The sequence below is a fragment of the Sitophilus oryzae genome, unplaced genomic scaffold, assembly GCF_002938485.1.
Source record: "Sitophilus oryzae breed Bouriz unplaced genomic scaffold, Soryzae_2.0 scaffold_1395_pilon_pilon, whole genome shotgun sequence".
NCBI lineage: Eukaryota > Metazoa > Arthropoda > Insecta > Coleoptera > Curculionidae > Sitophilus > Sitophilus oryzae.
Window position 1 is genome coordinate 1,423,256 of NW_022146054.1, and position 19,433 is coordinate 1,442,688.

General features: G+C 31.1%; 2 protein-coding genes across 4 annotated transcripts in view; both read right to left on the reverse strand.

Annotated features, from left to right (window-relative positions):
- Positions 1-19,433, reverse strand: part of LOC115875734 (ribosomal protein S6 kinase alpha-5-like) — a 276,844-nt gene that overhangs the window by 106,795 nt on the left and 150,616 nt on the right. The gene's annotated exons all lie outside the window — the stretch shown is intronic.
- LOC115875735 lies at positions 6,091-6,997 on the reverse strand. Of its 2 annotated transcripts, none has more exons than XR_004049048.1 (2): positions 6,552-6,997; positions 6,091-6,500 (listed from the first exon to the last, which is right to left on the reverse strand). XR_004049048.1 is itself a non-coding variant. In XM_030891248.1 (2 exons), exons 1-2 carry the CDS (start codon positions 6,735-6,737, stop codon positions 6,270-6,272), a joined length of 393 nt encoding a protein of 130 aa, XP_030747108.1. In that variant the 5' UTR covers positions 6,738-6,997; the 3' UTR covers positions 6,091-6,269. The 2 variants fall into 2 exon arrangements, 1 of the variants encoding a protein (XP_030747108.1); XM_030891248.1 differs by having other exon boundaries at positions 6,091-6,476.

Below are 19,433 nucleotides of genomic sequence, written 5' to 3' on the forward strand. Positions count from 1 at the left end.
GGCGCCACCTACATATGTTTTAACTGTTTTGAAGCGTAATAACTTTTTGTCTGTACCTGTATAAAACTACAGAGGGAAAAACAATATACATCTCTCTGCGACTTTTTACGCAAAAAATATCTCTTTGTAAAAATCGCTACGAGCAACCGTTCAATACATGTCATTATTACGAAAAATAAACATGTTGAGTAGACAGTTATTGCACTGAAATAATAAATTTGGGAAATTTTTATTTTTTTTTAATTAATCATAAATTTTTCTGCAAAAAAATGATGATAAAACAGTTTCTGTTGAACTTTTGGCAAAAAGCTTTCAAATTTATGATCTGTCTAATAACTATTTAGTCAACATGCTTAATTTATGTCAATGATGACAGGTATTGATAATTTCGATTCCAAATATTTCGAAAACCGAGACTCGCAGGGATTTTTACCAAGAGACATTTTTTAAGTAAAAAACGTCGTAAATGTATAATTTTTTACTCAGTAGTTTTATACAGGGACGGACGAAAAGTTATTACTCTTCAAACAAGTTAAAAAATATGTAGGTGGCGCCCTCTAGTAGTAGGAGTCATATTGAGTCATATTGACATCAAAATAAAATTTTTCATGTCAAAAAAGTCCCAGACACCAATTTTCATCCAAATATTGACGTTGCTTCAGAAACGATTTGGAAAAAATCGAAATAAAAATAAAACTTATAGGGTCAATCGACCAGTGAATGAACAGTTAACCGAAGTATTAACTTTAAATAAATCACGATTTTTTATTTTATATAATATGGGGTAAAACTGGTACAAAGGTACATGCTATCTATAATTGAAAAATTAAGAAAATATTACCTAGACCCAAAAATAAAATAATACGGTTTCACAAATTTCAATTTTCGGCGAATAAGCGAAATATCTAGTAAATGAACGATAGAAGTCAGTGAATAAACACATAAAGACCAGTTAATGAACGTTGTATTTATTAAATTAAGCTTTACAAAAATTCAAGTTTAAATAAACATAAGCTTTTAATAAACATAATCAAATAAGAGTATAATATAAAAAACATTATGCTGCATTTATATATTAATAACAAAAGTCCCTTCAGCGCTATGAGGTATTGGAACAGCAATTTTTTTCACAATTTTATCCGAGTAATACCAAATTTGATCAGGTGGTGACGGCCACTTCCAAGTGTTCTTTTTTGTATTATGGATGTTTTTTATCTTTACCTCTGTCAGTGTATATATTTTGTTTATAATTTTGAGTGTTGTACATGTTTTTCTATATTCTTTTGTGTATATTTGTATACATATTACTTTGTACTATGGAGAGCACTTACTTTATATTCATTATTTTTAACAGCCTTTATTAGGCCAGGATAATGTGAATCCTCATAGTTTACCAGAACATAATCACCTTTAACAAAAGGAACACTTAAGTCAAAATTTGATGTTGATTTTTCTAAACTTATTGATGACAATTTAGGGGAAATTTTATTCTTAGTTCCTTCTTCGTCCGATTCTTCGATTTTTTGAGCATTATTACGCTTCGTCATTTCTGACCATTTTTCTTGTTTTTCGTATGTTTTCTTTTTTTGTCCTTGTAGTTTCAATTCAAATAGTGACAGATTTTCATCCGTACTTGAGGAATCATCTCTGTTAAACCGTTTTGTATAGTGTTGCTCGATTTTCTGATCTTTATCACGCTTCCGCTTTTCTGACTTTTTCTCTTGTTTTTTGCATGTTTTTCTTTCTTGTCCTTGTTTTAGCTTCAATTCAAAAAGTGACAGGTTTTCACTCAAGTTTCTGTTAGGTCTCTTTATTTCATACTGTCGCCTGATCTTATTTTTTCGTTCTTGTTGTTCCATTCGCTTTCTTTCTCTATCGAGTTTTTTTTTAATGTCTTCCTCTTTTTGACGCTTTATTTTATCTTGTTCTTGATGAAATTCTACCCATTTTGTTGAAGTTATCGCCTAGAGGCATCACTTAAGTTCATGCTGCCTGATTCTACTGCTCTGATACCCAGTGACAACTGCTCTTTGGAATATTTGAATCTAGTGTATTTCCGCTCCATCTGTACCAACAAAAAATATTTATTTTTAGTAATCGCCGAAAACTTTTGATAAAACTATAATACTAAAAATTAAACCTCCAAAACAAAAACTAGTGCCCACTTATCCTAATAATAATAGACAGAAATCATTTGCAAAAAGGTCTTATGCCTAATCTAGTAAATGAACAGGAACAATATCCAGTAAGTAAACGATTCAAAATCCTGTTCATTGACTGGCTGGCATTTATTTTTATTACATTTAAGGTATTTTAATGGATTTACATATGTAAACAAAGCTTAAGGGTCATTTTAAAGCAATTTCAGATAATCGAATAAAATACCAGTAAATGAACAGCCGTCCATTCACTGGAATTTGAACTTTTTTCCCGCCAGTTATTAAACACATTAAATGAAAATATAACCTAAAGATAATAGATGTTTTACTTTTGGATTAATAACGATGAATTGTTGAAATATATATTCTCACACACTGCCAAGCTTTTATATTTTATGAACAATTAAATACCATCATTAATAATAGGATATGCATCTACTTACCCTAAAAAAAAATGGCGCTTAAAAGACTAACAACGTCAGACCACAACTTTGAACAGCGATTTGCAGGTGTCGTTTATTAACTGGTTATATTTTAGCAAGTTAGTCGTAAACTACGCAGTGTAAATTAGATTAAAAAAGGACAACAAATAGAGTTTAATGGCCGTATACCTTATTAGAGCAAGATAAAGTTATTTTGTTCATTAACTGGGTCACATTCATTCACTGGTTGGTTTACCCTACACCCTGTATCTCCGAAACTATATAAGCATTTTAGGACATACATTTATACGAACTTTTTTACTTATTTTTATCTGCAGAATATACTACCGAAGTTACCAGAATACAATTCGGACCACCCTGTATAAAATTTGGCTAATCGAATACAAATCTATCGATCGATAATAAATCAATAGAGCGGAACAAAATCAATAATCGAACGCAGCACTTTGTGAACAGAATCGTCAAGGTGAACCGAACGCATTTGCAATGTTAGCGCGAGATGACGCTATATCTTTGGCTCACCTTATCTCTAATTTACTAAGGTACTGTAATAAGTGAAGTATAATTAGCTGGTGTTTCAATAAAAGATAATGTTACGTCAAGGTTGGATTAGAAAAGATCAAGGTCGCCAAAAGAATAAATAATCATTTAGCTCAACAATTCGAGTGTTTGGATAATTTAAAATGCAACCACATGTGAAATTAAAAGTCTAATTAAATGTATATGTATACGCAACATGAACTGTAATGATCGTAAGTTCTAGCAAGATAATGATTAAAAAGATATACAGGGTGTTTCAAAACAAATACGAAAAACTTCAGGGGGTGATTCCTTGTTCAAAATAAAGGGTAGTTTGCTTCATAAACGTTGGGTCAAAAGTCAACCATTAGGGAGATATCGCCATACAAAGATAATAATGTTTTAATTTTTTATCTTGAAAACGAAAAGAGATAGACTAATGAAATTTTATGGAAGCATTACTGTTATGAAAACACACTTTCTGGCAATGTTTTCACTTTTTTAAAATTAGTGGAAGGGTTTGCAATAAACTACCCCTATCATTCTTGTTAAGGAAATTTATAGAAAAATCTTATCAAACACATGCAAAAAAATTAATTTGGATAGTTTAGTTTGTTTAGAAACTTTTTTATCTCTTGTGTTTTTTTAGTAAAACTCACCGATTTGAAATTAAAAAATAAAATGTAAAGCATTACATGTCAGGACAAATAACATTTTTTAGATAAAGAATCTAGTGGGGTGCTTTAATTTTTTTAGGAAAAAATCTAGTCGGCCGCTGTCACTTTTTAGGATGTTTCTAATATTATTTTATTTGACATTACTCTTCCGCAATACGTTGTTATCTTATGATCAATTAATTATTCCGAAGCCTTTTTATGATCTATTTAATTGCGTAAAAAAAGGAGTTCTGACATGTAATGCTTTACATTTTATTTTTTAATTTCAAATCGGTGAGTTTTATCAAAAAAATACAAGAGATAAAAACGTTTCTAAACAAACTAAGCAATCCAAATTATTTTTTTTGCATGTGTTTCATAAGATTTTTCTTTAAATTTCGTTAACAAGAATGATAGGGGTAGTTTATTTCAACCCCTTCCACTCATTTTAGAAAAGTGAGAAAATTACCAGAAAGCGTGTTTTCATAACAGTAATGCTTAAATAGAAGTTCATTAGTCTATCGCTTTTCGGTTTCAAGATAAAAAATAAAAACATTATTTTTCCGCCCTCTTTGTACCGCGATATCTCCCTAATGGTTGACTTTTGACCCAACGTTTATAAAGCAAACTACCTTTTATTTTGAACAAGGAATCACCCCCTGAAATTTTTCGCATTTGTTTTGAAACACCCTGTATAAATTACTCAAGACAACAATATGCCTAAATATTAATATTAGGAAACTAAACTACATCTAATTTCAAATATATGTAATTAAATACATATTTCACAATTACTATCTTTGACAATAAAAAAAATACAACTTGGCACAAGGTTTATAATCTGCCATCCAACCTATATATTACTTTCAAATTTAGATCAGTAGTTATGTATTTAGTATATATTTTCTTAAATTACAAATAGTATAATAAAATATTATTTTAAAACAAAACTGTTATTTTCCTGTTTGACTATAAAATTACATACTATACTTTTTTTATTTTTTTTTTAGATTAAAAAAAACAGATTTGGTATGGTAGTTTGGTATGTAAATTTTTGTTAGTACTATATGCCATAAATAAAATTAGGATTGATCAACGTATTCAGTTGTTTTTGGCCACTCTCTGTTTCACCGGAAATGACTGCAACTTTTGATTTTTAAATGACAACCTCGGTTTTTTTTTACTTTATTCGATACAAAATGACACTCTGAATAAAATGACATATCATGACGTCAACTTTTGATATTTTCGCATATGGGTTTATTTGAAATTGTCACATGCGATTCATAACGACAATTCGACTCGAAATACCAAGTGTGTGCAACCAAATTATTCGTAAAAAATGCACTTTCCAAGTATGTTAATGAGCCACCTTTGTTCCATTTGAAAAAATTGAGATATGAATAAATGAAAAAATAAAAAAGTTATAAGGATGAGCCACTTTTGAGACGCACCCGGTATAGTGAACACAAGCTTTATTCAGAAAGTTCTAAATATAGAAAGTGTGAATCTAAAAAAGGACGAATTAATTATTCATGTGGTTATTTTAATCTTTACTCCATTATAGTATATTTATAGATTTTTTACTAACATGAATAAAATTTATGAAAGCAACAACTATATCGTGACCATTCAGTAAATATAGGAAATATGTTCGGAATTTTAGATAAGGTGGAAATAATGTGAAAGAAAAGGTAATCAGGAATCGCCACGTACTTTTAAATATTGATTAAGAGATTGTCTTACATGTAACAGGAAACTTTCTATGTATATTCCTATAAAATTGTATTGGTAGTTATATGGATTTTCCTAGAAAGAATTCGAAATATCTTAACTACATTTTTATCGAGGAAGAATAACCTATTAATAAGTAACCATAAATTTTAACTTATCGTTAAAATATATAGTTACATATTGTACGAAATAAAATAATATTATGAAACTACACTCACCGGCAATATAGAAAAACGGACCCCTTACAATTTTGATGTATTTTTTAGTTTTATAGTGTCGTAGTGGACACAATATATAAAACTTACAGCAGCCCTGGGACTGTATGACGAAATGTATGGGCGCGTTCAGGGACGGTCAGCGGCTGAGTGGCTCAGGGAGGCAATTTTTGGAATTGATCGTTTACATGCGAACGCGCAACTTTACGAGTGTTAGAAAACGAATGCGTTTTAAAAATTCAATTTTTCAGCCATCTTCGCATATTAATTTGCGATCGTCGTGAGCGTACGCAAAATTACGAGCCGGAATTGTGGCAACGTCGACAAATCACAGTGAAAACTAAATTCTCTCCAGTTAACCGTATTTTTTACCGTTTGTTTACTTTTCATTACTTGGTGTCGATAATCGAGGCTTGTTGTTAGTCAAGTGGGTTAATATTAAAAAAATAAAACGTGGAACTAATGTTACAGACAAACAAAAAGCACATCCTATCACTCCCGGGAACCTATGTATTCGGAAAAATCTACAATGATAATACGTAATTATGCAATAACTACCCGTATTGCAAAACCATACTGTTCGCTAATTCTGTTGAGTTTTTCAAAATTATTTGGAAATTCAACCCATTGATCAAATATCTCTGGATGGTTTAGAGCGTTGATAAATTCGTCAATTGAAGGAGAAACCGAGGCTTGGCACATATCGATGTATTTATTTAAAGCAACATCCGGCTGGTAACAACCACTTCCCTAAAATTTCAGAACAGCTAAAATCTGAAATTTAATGTTAGTTCATAGATATACAATAATAGAGAAAAATGTTACCCGGCTTTGCACATCCAAATCAGTCTCTCTTCTTTGTGGTCGCATGTATGACTCAAGTAACTGAATAAAAACACGGCACAAGTCTTTGGATAACCGAAATATTTTAATAAACTGCCTTTCATTCAGTTTTATGAACGCATTTCCCCGGATTGCGCAAAACATTACGGCGGTATTGCAGTTCTGCATTTTCTAGGTTTCGAATGGCCAAAACGTTCATTAAGTCATCCATTACTATTATTGTTACACCTAAACCCAACTACAAACTTGGAACTAATCAAATCTAATATGCGCACTTAAAAAACATATCCTTACGATGCTGTCGATCCACTCGCAAGACAACGCAGGGAAATTTGCTAATACGCAAAAATGCGAACACTAAAAAATTGGATTTTAGTGTTGATCGAAAAGTTGCGAATAATTTGCAAGGAAACGAATGGCCAAAAATTGCCCCCCAGTAAGCGATTTCCCTAAACGGTCTATTCTGACGAACGCAACAGTCAGCCACTGTGCAAAATTTTCAGCGGTAAATATTTAGGCTGAGACAAGTCAGCCTTAATCTATTTCCTTATCTGTGGACAACTAATGTAAAATAACTTTAATTTTCTCAGTTTATTGTTTACTTTTTACGGTTTGTTGAAGTTTGTAGTCAATCGTAGTTAATCGAATCTTTAAAAAATAGGAGATATTTTATAAACATTTTGTTTTCCCTCGTATAATTGAGAGCTGGGAACGTTTATTTTTAATTTAGAAAGAGATACTAAAAAGTCAAATAATTTGATAAGTTAAACAGATAAAAAATCAGATAAGTTAAACTTTAACATATCACGTTATAAAAAATACTCCAGATAATAATAATATATAAATATTATATACTCGACTTGTTACAATATCATGTCTGTTTTTTTCATTGTTAAGATAGGTAAGGTACCTGCTCTTTGTATAAAACTGATTTAAACATTTCATACTTTCATTAAAATAGTATAATAAACTTGTTATTCTTGGATACTAATGTAATATACAACGAAGAAAGTAATAACTCAATAACTATCATACCTTAAATACATAATATTTGTCTCTTTACCATAAACTTTAAATAAGATTTTCTCTACCCTGTACTATATAGTATTCGATTCTATATAAAGGTTCGAAAATTGACCATTCTTAACCTGAATATTGTAAAGCACAAGTGCATACTTTATTCGTGATTCATAAAATCATAAACACATATCAACTCATTAAGATTGCAGCCATTGTTCATAGAATTATCTACACAATTTTTTTTTAATTAACACTGACTTCTCGACGAAAAGGACAACTGCGCAAATCTTTACAGATTACAAAACTGAAACCTTCGATATGTTATCTAACGTTTAAAATTTTAAATAATTGCCAGTCTTCTTGTCCTGAGATCGCGACATTAGATAAATATGTTCAATGATAAAGTAGCAAAGAGTACAAGGGCAAGTTTCTCCAGGACTTCCTCTTATGTTACAAAGTTATCCTAAAAACCTATTTAATATTATTACATCTCTACGTTGAGTATCTCTTCGCAAATAAAGATAACTATGTAGCTAAAAAAGTAGTTTTATGTAACAAAGTACAACAATGTCTTCATCCACTTAATTCAAACAAATTTAGCCACTAAAAACGAATTTCTTCAAACAAATAACATGTTACAGAACAAATATTTTTTTTTTCGTTTTCTAGTTTATCGTTTTCAAGGCAGGGATCTGTCATCTGTTCTTATCGAATTCTTTGCGGGGAGTAAATTTTATCGCCTTAGTATTAGTTACACAAGCACTAAAATTACAATTATCAAAATTGTTATCTCGAATCGACTGGTAACCGAACTCAGACCTTATCTCATCAGTCTAATAAATAGAAAACTAACATTAGTCTATAACTCTATAACATAATACAACAGGTTTCAACGAATAATAATACAATAATCACAAAAAGTATGTATACCTTTGTAACGGAATTCCGGAACGATTAGAAAACTTATAATTTTCACATATAAAATATCATCGACGTTTCAAGAAGGAAAGACAATGCAAATTCATGGCCCGTCATGGCTCTTTATTTCTACATAAATTTGCCAAACCAAATATTATTTCTTGTAAGATAAAATTCCTTTCAACAGATTCTATGCAATTGTATATCGTACATCTTCAATTCATTAAACATCTATTGCATAATATCGAAGGTTAAGTTAAACTACACTTCCTTTTTTTATAGTTTTTTCTAAACATCATTACCATAAGAATTCTTTTAAATATACGTCCTTAAGACATAAAAAACGTAACTTTTCTGCATTGACGTATAAAATATTTTAATAATATACAAAAGTACTTACAGTATCAGAAAATTAGTTTAAAAGATAAAAACAAAAAAACGCGACAGAAAGAAGCAATTTACACTTCACTATTGAGTAGAAATAAAATTACGACAACAGTGACATTTAAAGGTACTTTTGTGTCACTAACCGTGTACGGCTATTTAAAGACGGCATTGGTAAAAGATCATGGACTTCATACCTACTATTGAAGACTAAAAAATCCACAACAAATGAACAAAAGAATTTGTTTAAGGAAGAAAACGCAGTTTTAGAAAAACATCCTTTATATACAGCTTGTCCTGGAGTAATCATAAATCAGCATACATGCAACCATTTATAGGATAACAGAATATAAATCGTGTACTAAAAATGGGGGGGCTTTGATATAAACTTATCAAAATTCTTCATATCCGAAATTCAAACGAATTTATCTCAAATTATATCGACAATTTAATTAAAAAAGAAGTTTCCTTATTTTTCATAATAGTAGGTGATATGAAACCCACTTCTTTAAAAATATACATTTTAATAAAATAATTAATACTCATACTAAAACTTCCAATTCAAAATCAGACTTAATATTTATTTTATTTTACTGTCTACAGTATGTTTCCGGATTGTCTTTACAAGAAAAACTTTTTTATTTTTAACATTTTGCGAAAAATGCATTCTTATAAAAATTATTGTTTGTTCTAAAATGGTTAATCCCGTTTATACTTTTCCAAATTCCTTTTCAAAAAAAAACATGAATTTATAATATTCTGGAGTTCAAATAATCAAAACGCGTTTCAATGGTAATATAATTTCGTTTTCCTTCTTTAAAAAATTGTAATTGATAGAATTTTAATTAACGTCATATTCCTTTTAAAAAGAAGCTCAAAATTTATTTAGTTCAATGCTACGGAAAGGGTGTTAATAGTTCCCTTATATATATAAATATGATACTTTAAGAGCAAAAAATATGACGTTAATCAAAATTAATAAAAAGCATCTATCAAAGAATGAATTCGAAATTACGTTACCACAGAAAGGCCTTCTGATTTTCGTAAGAAAAAATTCAACGAAAAAATATTTTTCAAAATATTTTCATGTTTTGAACAAGCAAATTTTTTACAAAGAATGCAATTTGACATACTGTCATATAGATCATTCCAGAACAGAATCTGAGCAGAATTTCGTGTCTTATTTTACATGTATCTAATAATAAAGATTACTATTTCTCTCTACTAATTTCAGATAACTTTATTGTCAATAAAATTAAAATTGATGGTATGCCCTAATTATATTAATGTGTTCTATTTCTAATTTTACGTATTAGGAGACGCTGGTAGCAATGCTTAATATTAGTATGTTCTTTGAAACAAATTTACAAAGAAAAAAAAATACGAAAAGTTCTTCACGCTATTAAAACTATCCACGCTTTGAAGAAAAATACCTACATCGACTTTCTAGGTAACCGGAAAGATTTCGAATTCCCAGACTTTACCGATAATAAAACTGAACGAGAGCATACTATTCAAGGTCGGGACGAGACAACACCAACGCAAAATATGTGCGACATAATAAATAGACTTAATGACTCTTTTCATTATCATTAACTTTCGAAATAACTCATAACATTTCTCTAACAGAATTGTGTAATTCTTCAATATATTTATACTATACAGGGTGGTCCGAACTGTGTTCCGGAAACTTCGGTAGCATATTCTGCAGGTAAAAATAACTAAAAAAGCTCGTATAAATGTATGTCCTAAAATGCTTAGTTTCCGAGATACAGGGTGTAAAATTTCATTTTTATTTCGATTTTCTCAAAATAATTTCTGAACTAATATCGATATTTGGATGAAAATGGGGGTCTGGGAGTTTTTTGACATGAGAAATTTGATTTCAATGTCAATATGACTCTTATTTGTAGGTGGCGGGACCTACATGTGCTTTAACTGTTTTGAAGAGTAAAAACTTTTCGCCCGTACCTGTATAAAACTACTGAGTGAAAAAATATACATTTCCGTGACTTTTTACGTAAAAAAATGTCTCTTTGTAAAACTCGCTATGAGTAACCGTTCGCAAGATATTTAGAATGGAAATAGTCAATATATGTCATTATTGACAAAAATAAAGTTATTTAACTGAAATAATAAATTTTGGAACTTTTTATTTATTTAAATTAATCATAAATTTTTCTGCCAAAAAATGATGATAAAACAGTTTCTGTTGAACTTTTGGCACAAAAACATCTCAAATTTATGATTTTAGTCTAATAACTATTTAGTCAACATGTTTAATTTATGTCAATGATGATTGGTATTGATAATTTCGATTCCAAATATCTCGAGAACCATTACTCGTAGCGATTTTTACCAAGAGACCGAAAAAACGTCGTAAATGTACATTTTTTTACTCAGTAGTTTTATACAGGTACGGACAAAAAGTTATTACTCTTCAAACCAGTTAAAAAATATGTAGGTGGCGCCCTCTACAACCAGGAATCATACTAACATCAAAATTAAATTTCTCATGTCAAAAAACACAAAAACACCAATTTTCATCGAAATATTGACATTATAAGAAATTATTCTAATTATTAAGGCATAAATTCAAATATGTCGATGCTGAATTAAATTATTTCAATCACTTCCAAACATACCAAATTTATTTCGATAGTTGCCAAGTAGTACTGACATTATAATGGCACATGAACGTCGATATTGCCAGTAGAAATGGTATAGAATCAAGGCGAAGGAGCAGGTGGTAATCGGGACAACGGTAAAAGGATATAGAAAACAAAGAATATTAATTTATTGGCATATTTAAGCAAAAAGCCCATATCTTATCAGTTAAGTATTGAATCGCCCCCAATTGACACTGCCATAAACCACATGAACAAAAGAACAGTTATGTGAACACGTGCATAGCATTATATCTCATACTCTATTAACAAAGGACATTGTTAGATAAGTGCATATTGGAAACGTATGCACGTTTGTATATATCATCTGGTGGTACTGTGTGTATATCTGACCCGTATAAAAAGAACTTTATTAAACAATATTGGCTTATGACAATGAGTATATAAAAGCACTTTAAACTTCTGAGTACTCTTTATACTCACTGCTTCAATGATAAGAATTTACGATTATATAGTATGCTAGTGTGTCATAAAAAATCCTACTGTCAATTCTATCACACGTAGTAGTCAAGTTAGGGTTACTATAAGATATTGATCTATATATTTATTATACAGGGTAAGTTTCCTACGATGTTCTCTATGGATATCTGGGGTACATGCTGCGCAACAAAATTTGATCGTATTTTCATACTTCAAAGGAGAGCAGTTCGATATTTATTGGGACTGAACAGTAGAACTCACTGCCATAATTTCTTTAAAAATTTGAAAATACTGACTCTTCTTTATTCATTTTTGAATCCGTTTGCTTAATCCGCAAGCACATATCTGCTATTCCCGAAAGGCCATCTCATAACTATCCACTTAGGAATGCAGAGCACGATCTTTATCTGCCAACCCCGAGCTCAGAACTAGTTAAGGGTTCAATACTGTACAATGCCAAAAAAATGTACAATCATCTGCCTTTGAATATCAAATCGCTTTCATTCTTTCCCGCATTTCGCAAGGCTCTAAAATCATACCTACTGGAGAGAGCCCAATACGCGGTAAACGACTTTTTTGTTGATGTTTGATCAAACAATCAATCAAACAATTTTGAATTTTAAAATTTTGATCATCTCCCACACTGGTCAAAGGTCAAGTATTTAATATTCTATAACTTTAAAATTATATCTGTTTACTGCGTACTGTTCTAAAATTGTCCATGTATATTCTTTTTGTAATTTTAAAGACTTAAATTTTTTTGAATTGTATTATTTGTATTGTGTATTTTTTGTTGTTTGTATTTTTTTGTGATTTTGTTGTTTGTGAGTGCTTTGTCGATGAAGCTGTTTTGGCTTTTTGCACAATAAAGCGTTGTTTGTTTGTTGTTTGTTTGTTTGATATCTCGGAAACTACTGGAGATAGAGAGTCGGTTAAATGGGGAAATAACTGCAGTTTTGTGAGGTAATAAATATGCGCCTTTCAGATTTTTGAAAAAGTTCATGGCTTAGTAGATATTTCGAAAGAAACAAATATCGGCAATTTTAAAAATTGTCCCTAATTCCATTATAATCTATATATAGATAGATATATATAGTTGTAGATAATAACATCCTTAATGAGATTGTGTCCTTCGTTTTTTATAAAGCCTGTCATTTTTGATATATGACACAAACATATGTTTTTTTAGTAATCCACAAACTTTTTCAAAAATCTGAAAGGCGCATATTTATGACTCCACAAAACTGCAATTCTTTCATCATTTAACCGACTCTCTATCTCCAGTAGTTTCCGAGATACCCATAGAGAACATCGTAGAAAACTCACTCTGTATAAATCTCCATATTTATTTATTTCATTATTATTTTTATATTAGTACTGTTTTAATATAAATGGCTGAATCCTATAGGTATCTCTGCACTGTTATCTTATGCCACAATATTGCTAGAAAAATATATTACCTACTATTCTACAGTTCTATTTATCTTTAATCAGTCATTATCTTTTAACATTGTCTTGAACATGTCTTTGACAAGAAAAAAGTCATAGGATCTTAACATGACATTATTGTGATATATTAAAATGTAACTAATGAAAGTTTTATTTACTCTGGCAATTATAAATAGATTGAAAAAATCACAACAAAGAGATGTATTATTGACTGATACAAACTTTATCTTTAAAGAATATTTTACAGATTGGTTATGTTTTTAGATAAATTCCTTTTGTCTTTTAATAACAAAAACTGTTTCAGCAAAATATAATCGAAATAAATAAAATTAGACACTAATTTATCCATATAACATTTGACCACAGGTATTTTCTATCTATCTTCTAAAGGTATTATTTCTTTAATATTATTTATTAAAACCAAAAAAGGAATTATAACTGTTTAGACGGCTTTCATATACGCTTAATTAATATAACCCAATAATCTTATAATTGATCATTAAGCGATCAATATCGCGTAATTTGATGGTTCCATTAGGATAGTGATAACCTATATAATTAATAGAAAATCGACAAAGTCGACAAATTACTAAAATAAAGTTTCCAAATTCTAGTAAAGCAAAGTCGCCTCTTTTCTAATAAATTATAGTTATTCACAAGCACCATATTTAGTAATTGAAAAGTAAAGTATGTCGCATTGTCATGTTGCTTCCAAAACTAAAGCAGGAACACGGATAGGGGCCGTAGATATTTGGGCCGAAAACTAACCCAAAAAATGCGTACAACTTATGTTACTTACGTCAGTATAGTTAAGCAGCATTAAAAGCGACCAACTCAATGACCATCAATTCGAAGTTGATCAAAGAATACCTAGAGATGCTGGTTTGAAGGCAATGAAAAAAGCAAACGATCTAGCTAGAAAAGGAGCGAACACACCACTAACTGGACCAGAACCGTTCTGCTCCAAGTAGAAACAAACTTACAGCGGAACTCAAAAACCTGGAATTCTCCAACGGTCTAAGGCACACGAAGAAATTTTTCAAAACTAACGACCGAGAACAATATTTTTAAATCAGTTAAGAACAATCTCCAAATCAAAAATCCAATTCTCCAGTATTACATTGATTCCAATAATCTCCAAAACTATTAGTAGAAATCTAACAAAATTAGCAATTAAATATTGCCGATCGAAGAAATATAGTTTCGTACTCAATAAATATTTTTATTCTCCTAATAACTGTAAAGGAGAATCCCAATAGCTCAGCCCTATTAACTTGAAGTTAAGGATTACCTATCTTCTTTTATAGCCGTCGATAAATTTCCAAAATAGCTTTTACTGCGACCAAACCACAGCTTAATTTTATGACTGCTAGAACAACCATGTCTATTAGTAAGAAGATTCCTTTAATTTATCGGAAACCTATATAAAATATCTTGACTAGCAAATAAAATGGCGAAAAACCTGCTTAGTTTCACTAAAATATTCCGCCTTTAACTTGAACTAATTAATAAAAATTGTGTTAAATAAATTCAAAGAAATGGATGTAAACGTAATGTAAAATGAAAAAAAAAACATAAAAATTGGGAGTTTGTTTTATTATTGAGCGTTCCGAACTGGAGAGTCGGAGTAAAATTATTTTTAAATGTCAACTTTGGTTGTGCGTGGTTATGTGTCAACGACCAAAAATTCGAGCACGTCAAAATCATCTATAGGTCACTTATTTAAAACAAAATATGAATAATGTCAGTTGATCGATCGTATGGGCTAAATATAAACTTATTTTCAACAATGAAAAAGCACGTGCGTAAAAGTGAAGGTTAGAGCATTCAGAAATCAGAGCAGCTTTGTTTGCAATTTGGCAAGGTAAGTGTTATCGATCGGCTAAAACATCATAATCAAAAAAATATATTTTTAAATATCTATACTTATATAAAACAGATTTCAAAGGAGAGACAAATATACCTACTATTGTCAAATTGGTCAGATAAAATGTATAACATATATGAAATATGTAAAGAAAACTACCACAAAGATTAGCAAAATTAATATCAGAGGTTGGCGATCCAACTGGCTATGATGGTGCGTAAAACTGGACATTTCAATGGATGGTCTGAGCACCTCGTAGCGTTCACCCGTCATGAAGTGACCTATATTCTGCATCTTCCTTTCCTTACTCTTTAATAGGATCTCTTTATCTTTACCTATCCGTCTAAGTACCACCTGATTCATTGCTTGGTGTAGAACCCCTTGTATATTACTGCATATTTCAATTCTTCCCTCAATTTTAAACAAAAAATCGAAATACACAAAATGTACCTCAAATCAATCTCATTGTATGTATTTCGATTTTTGCTTAGAATTGATTTTATTTATTTATTTTTTATTTAGCTGAATCAACACGATAAAAGCACCTAACGACTACTAAACAAATCTTACAATTTCTAAACTCAATACAAAATAAAATATAAAATAAAAATCTGATACAGCAAATATTTACAATATCCAAAACAATTTTATTAAGAAACAATGATATCCACACTTTCCATTAAATCAACTGTTTAAAGATAGAGTAAAAACGTGCCCACTCGAAATTCGTGTGCATTCTGTCACGCAACGTCAACCCCAAATTGACCCTGTGTAAACCCCACAGGTGTTCGAAATGTACGGAACATATACTTCGATATAGGCAATTAGCTACAATGCCAACGCGAATAATAACTTTTAACAATCTTGTTTCTCTTTGCCTTATCTGGGATCTCTGTTTTGTTCTAGTGTTTTTGCAGTTCATTCTCTACATATCAGAATCGTAAATGCACCAGTAATTATTCGTATTTATCTAAATAAAGTAAATTGCGTTTTCAATGAACTTAAAATATCGTCCAATTGCTGCCAAAAGTCACTAACTTACTTTTTATTACTTCCGAGAAAAATGCGTCTAAAGATGAATTGCATTGCATAAAGATGATATAGTTAGGAACTATTCGGTATTAGAATTTAGAATTTTTAGAATTTATAATGAGTGGGAGGGGGGTTAATCACTTCGACCTTACAGATCCATTGTGTCCCCCTTTCTTGAATCATAACTCATCATACAGTCCCAGGGCTTTGACAAAAGCCAGTATCTGGGACGGTTTTATAGAGGGTAGTTCTCCATCTCCAATATCAGTCGTACCAAAATTCATGGCACGAATGGTTGTCGTCTCGGCGCACTCAGTGATGAGGTGTACTGGTGTTTCCCCATCTTCCCCACAGAATCTGCATTCGCCGTTTCTTCTTCGTTTCAATCTACTGAGGTGTTCATTGAGGAGACAGTGTCCTGTTAAAAACCCCGTGACAATCCGAAGATTGTTCTTACTCAGACCCAGGAAGATCTGTGATTTTTCTTGATCATAAGCCCTCAGAGACTTCTTCGAGTATCTTAGACCATTGCAAGATTTCCATTCCAGGTTGCGGATGGAATCTTCCAACTATTCGGTATTAAAATAAAACATAAATAGCCAGAAATCGTAGTTAATGACTTTTGCAATCGATTCTCCGCTTCAAAACATAGTTAGTGATTGAATTTGGTTGTTCGGAAAAATGTTAGTTAGTGACTTTTGGCAGCAATAGGACGATATATGAAATTGTGCACAGGCGCTCCCACACATACTTAAACAAATCAGGTAATGTTTCGTGTAGAATAGTCAAAAAATAAATTCCACGATATTTTTTTAACTCAAAATATGAGTAAGTTAAACTAATATATTACCTATTGAAACATTTAATTCGAACAAAACAGAAGCATTTCAAATTGCATTAATGAAAGTAAATTTTTGATGAAAAACAATTTGAAGTAAATTTAATATTGCGTAGGATACAGGTTGAAAACATCTACATGAAGCAAATATGTTTTGCTCTTATCATATTGCCGTACTACTTAGCTACTAAATAAAAATGTTGTTAAAATATATACTATCGTTCCAAATTACTAACGAAAATAAATATCCACATTGCAAAATTATCTATGGATTGGAAAAATAGATGTGGGTAATGTTTTCTGTGGTTTTCAAAAACTACGCGTGGGTACAATAGTTATAAAGTTGGAGGTGAAATTCGTGTTGTTATTTTTATGTTTCAATTGTTTATTAAAAAATAATTTAGTGTTTAACCCTTTATATTTTATACATTTGTACAATAGAGTGTTTAATACTCTATAAACCTACTGAATATAAAAATTCGTAATAAATAAAATTAATGTTTCGAAAATCATCTTCATCGATATTAAAAAATAAGTTTTAGTATTATTTGCAAACCTATCACAATGTCACAATTTTTAACTCATTTATTCAACATTTATAATAAATTATATTCTTCCCAGCCATACTGCCACGCCCTTTCTAATTTGAAGTTCAATAAAACACAAGTTTACTTAATCGGTAATGAGTTACATAGAGGCCACTAGCTTTTTAATTTTAACAGCCGGGTGGTCGGGGTTCAAAGATATTAATAAAAGGGCGCCACGAGATTATACTCTACGAACTCGGCAATAAAGATGTAACTATTAAGTAGACTTCAACACTAACCTCGAACTGTTGAGTGCAATTATCATGAACTTCAAATATTATTATAATTCGTTAAACTTAAGTGACTCTAACTTAACTATGAGACTAGACTGTAAATAATACTACTAAAAATGTTTAAGCAATTTATTAAAATATTAAAAGTTAATATTTAAAGAAATGGAAATGAATAAACGTTGAAAAGTAGAATAAAATTTAAATCAAGAAAACTAACTAAAAGTATGGCGTCATAATCCCCCTTACTTAAACTCAGTACAATATCCTGGGTGGATTACAAATATCAAATCTAAAATTATACTACTCTAAACAGTCTTACTCTAAGCGTTGTATAAACTTGAAACAACTCGGAAGTTCCTCCGGCTGAGCTACGGTGTATAGCTACAGGGTGGCTACGGCGATGCACAGCAGCTCGGTGTACTGTCACTGGAGCCCACGGATGTCAGCAGACGCACGGATGTCAGCAGACGCACGGATGCCGGCCAGGTGTAGGACTTCAAAAGGTGAACATAAAAAACCCTAAATAATATTGGTCGTCTTAGAAAAGAGCCTCAATTATAAAACAAGGACTAGCACAACGTGTAGGAGTTAATAAAGGTAATAAAGAAGGACTAATCAAATCTGAACTTTACCTCAACGAGGGTTATGATGTCCAACGGGTACCTCTACACGGGCAACAGGATGGAATTCTGGACTGTTCTGTGCACTACGGTCTGGATCGGTCTTCTTGCTCTACAATTACGAACAACCAAATAAGACTTAAGAAAGATAACACTCAACTAATCTTTCTACACCACGTGGGCGTGGAAAAGTCGAAAACCAGACAACAATATGAACAAAAATCAGTTGAGCATTGACTTAGAATAGGCAGAAGAATTATAGCATACCTTGGAACTGTTCGGGGACTTCTTGGGCACGTGGAATCGGGATATCGGTCGGAGAATTTGGCTATTTTAATCCCATTGCGGAAATTGGTCGGCGATCCATAAAAATCATCAAAATCCAACCACGTCTCTGACCAAATGTGTTCCGGAAGACTTAATCCTTCACTAGGAAGACCTGCTAATCACCAACAGGGAATGCTTCACGGAACGGCAGCCAGTTTTTCACGACGATACTCTTCGGTCGATGGATACACAAGAAGTGATGCAAGGATTCGATTTCCTTCACAAAATCAGATTTCAACCGGAAATCTCCCTCCAGGATATAGATAGAGAACTATATATCTCGACTAGTCCAACTCACAAAAAGGCACAAATAAAAAATGATGTTTTCTCCTCAGCCATATTCCATATCCGGTCAATGAACGAACTAAACTCAAAAATTCCACAATTAAATAAACGAATTGCACACTGCGATCCACATCAAAAATAACCAATTTAACTACGAAATTTTATCTGATAATTATAAAATTTCAATAACCAAAACA

Coding starts and splice junctions, on each gene's coding strand:
- LOC115875735 (XM_030891248.1), bottom strand. CDS start 6,737: ATGCAGAACTGCAATACCGCCGTAATGTTTTGCGCAATCCGGGGAAAT. Junction 6,477..6,551: donor ATTTGGATGTGCAAAGCCGG/GTAACATTTTTC, acceptor CTGAAATTTTAG/GGAAGTGGTTGTTACCAGCC.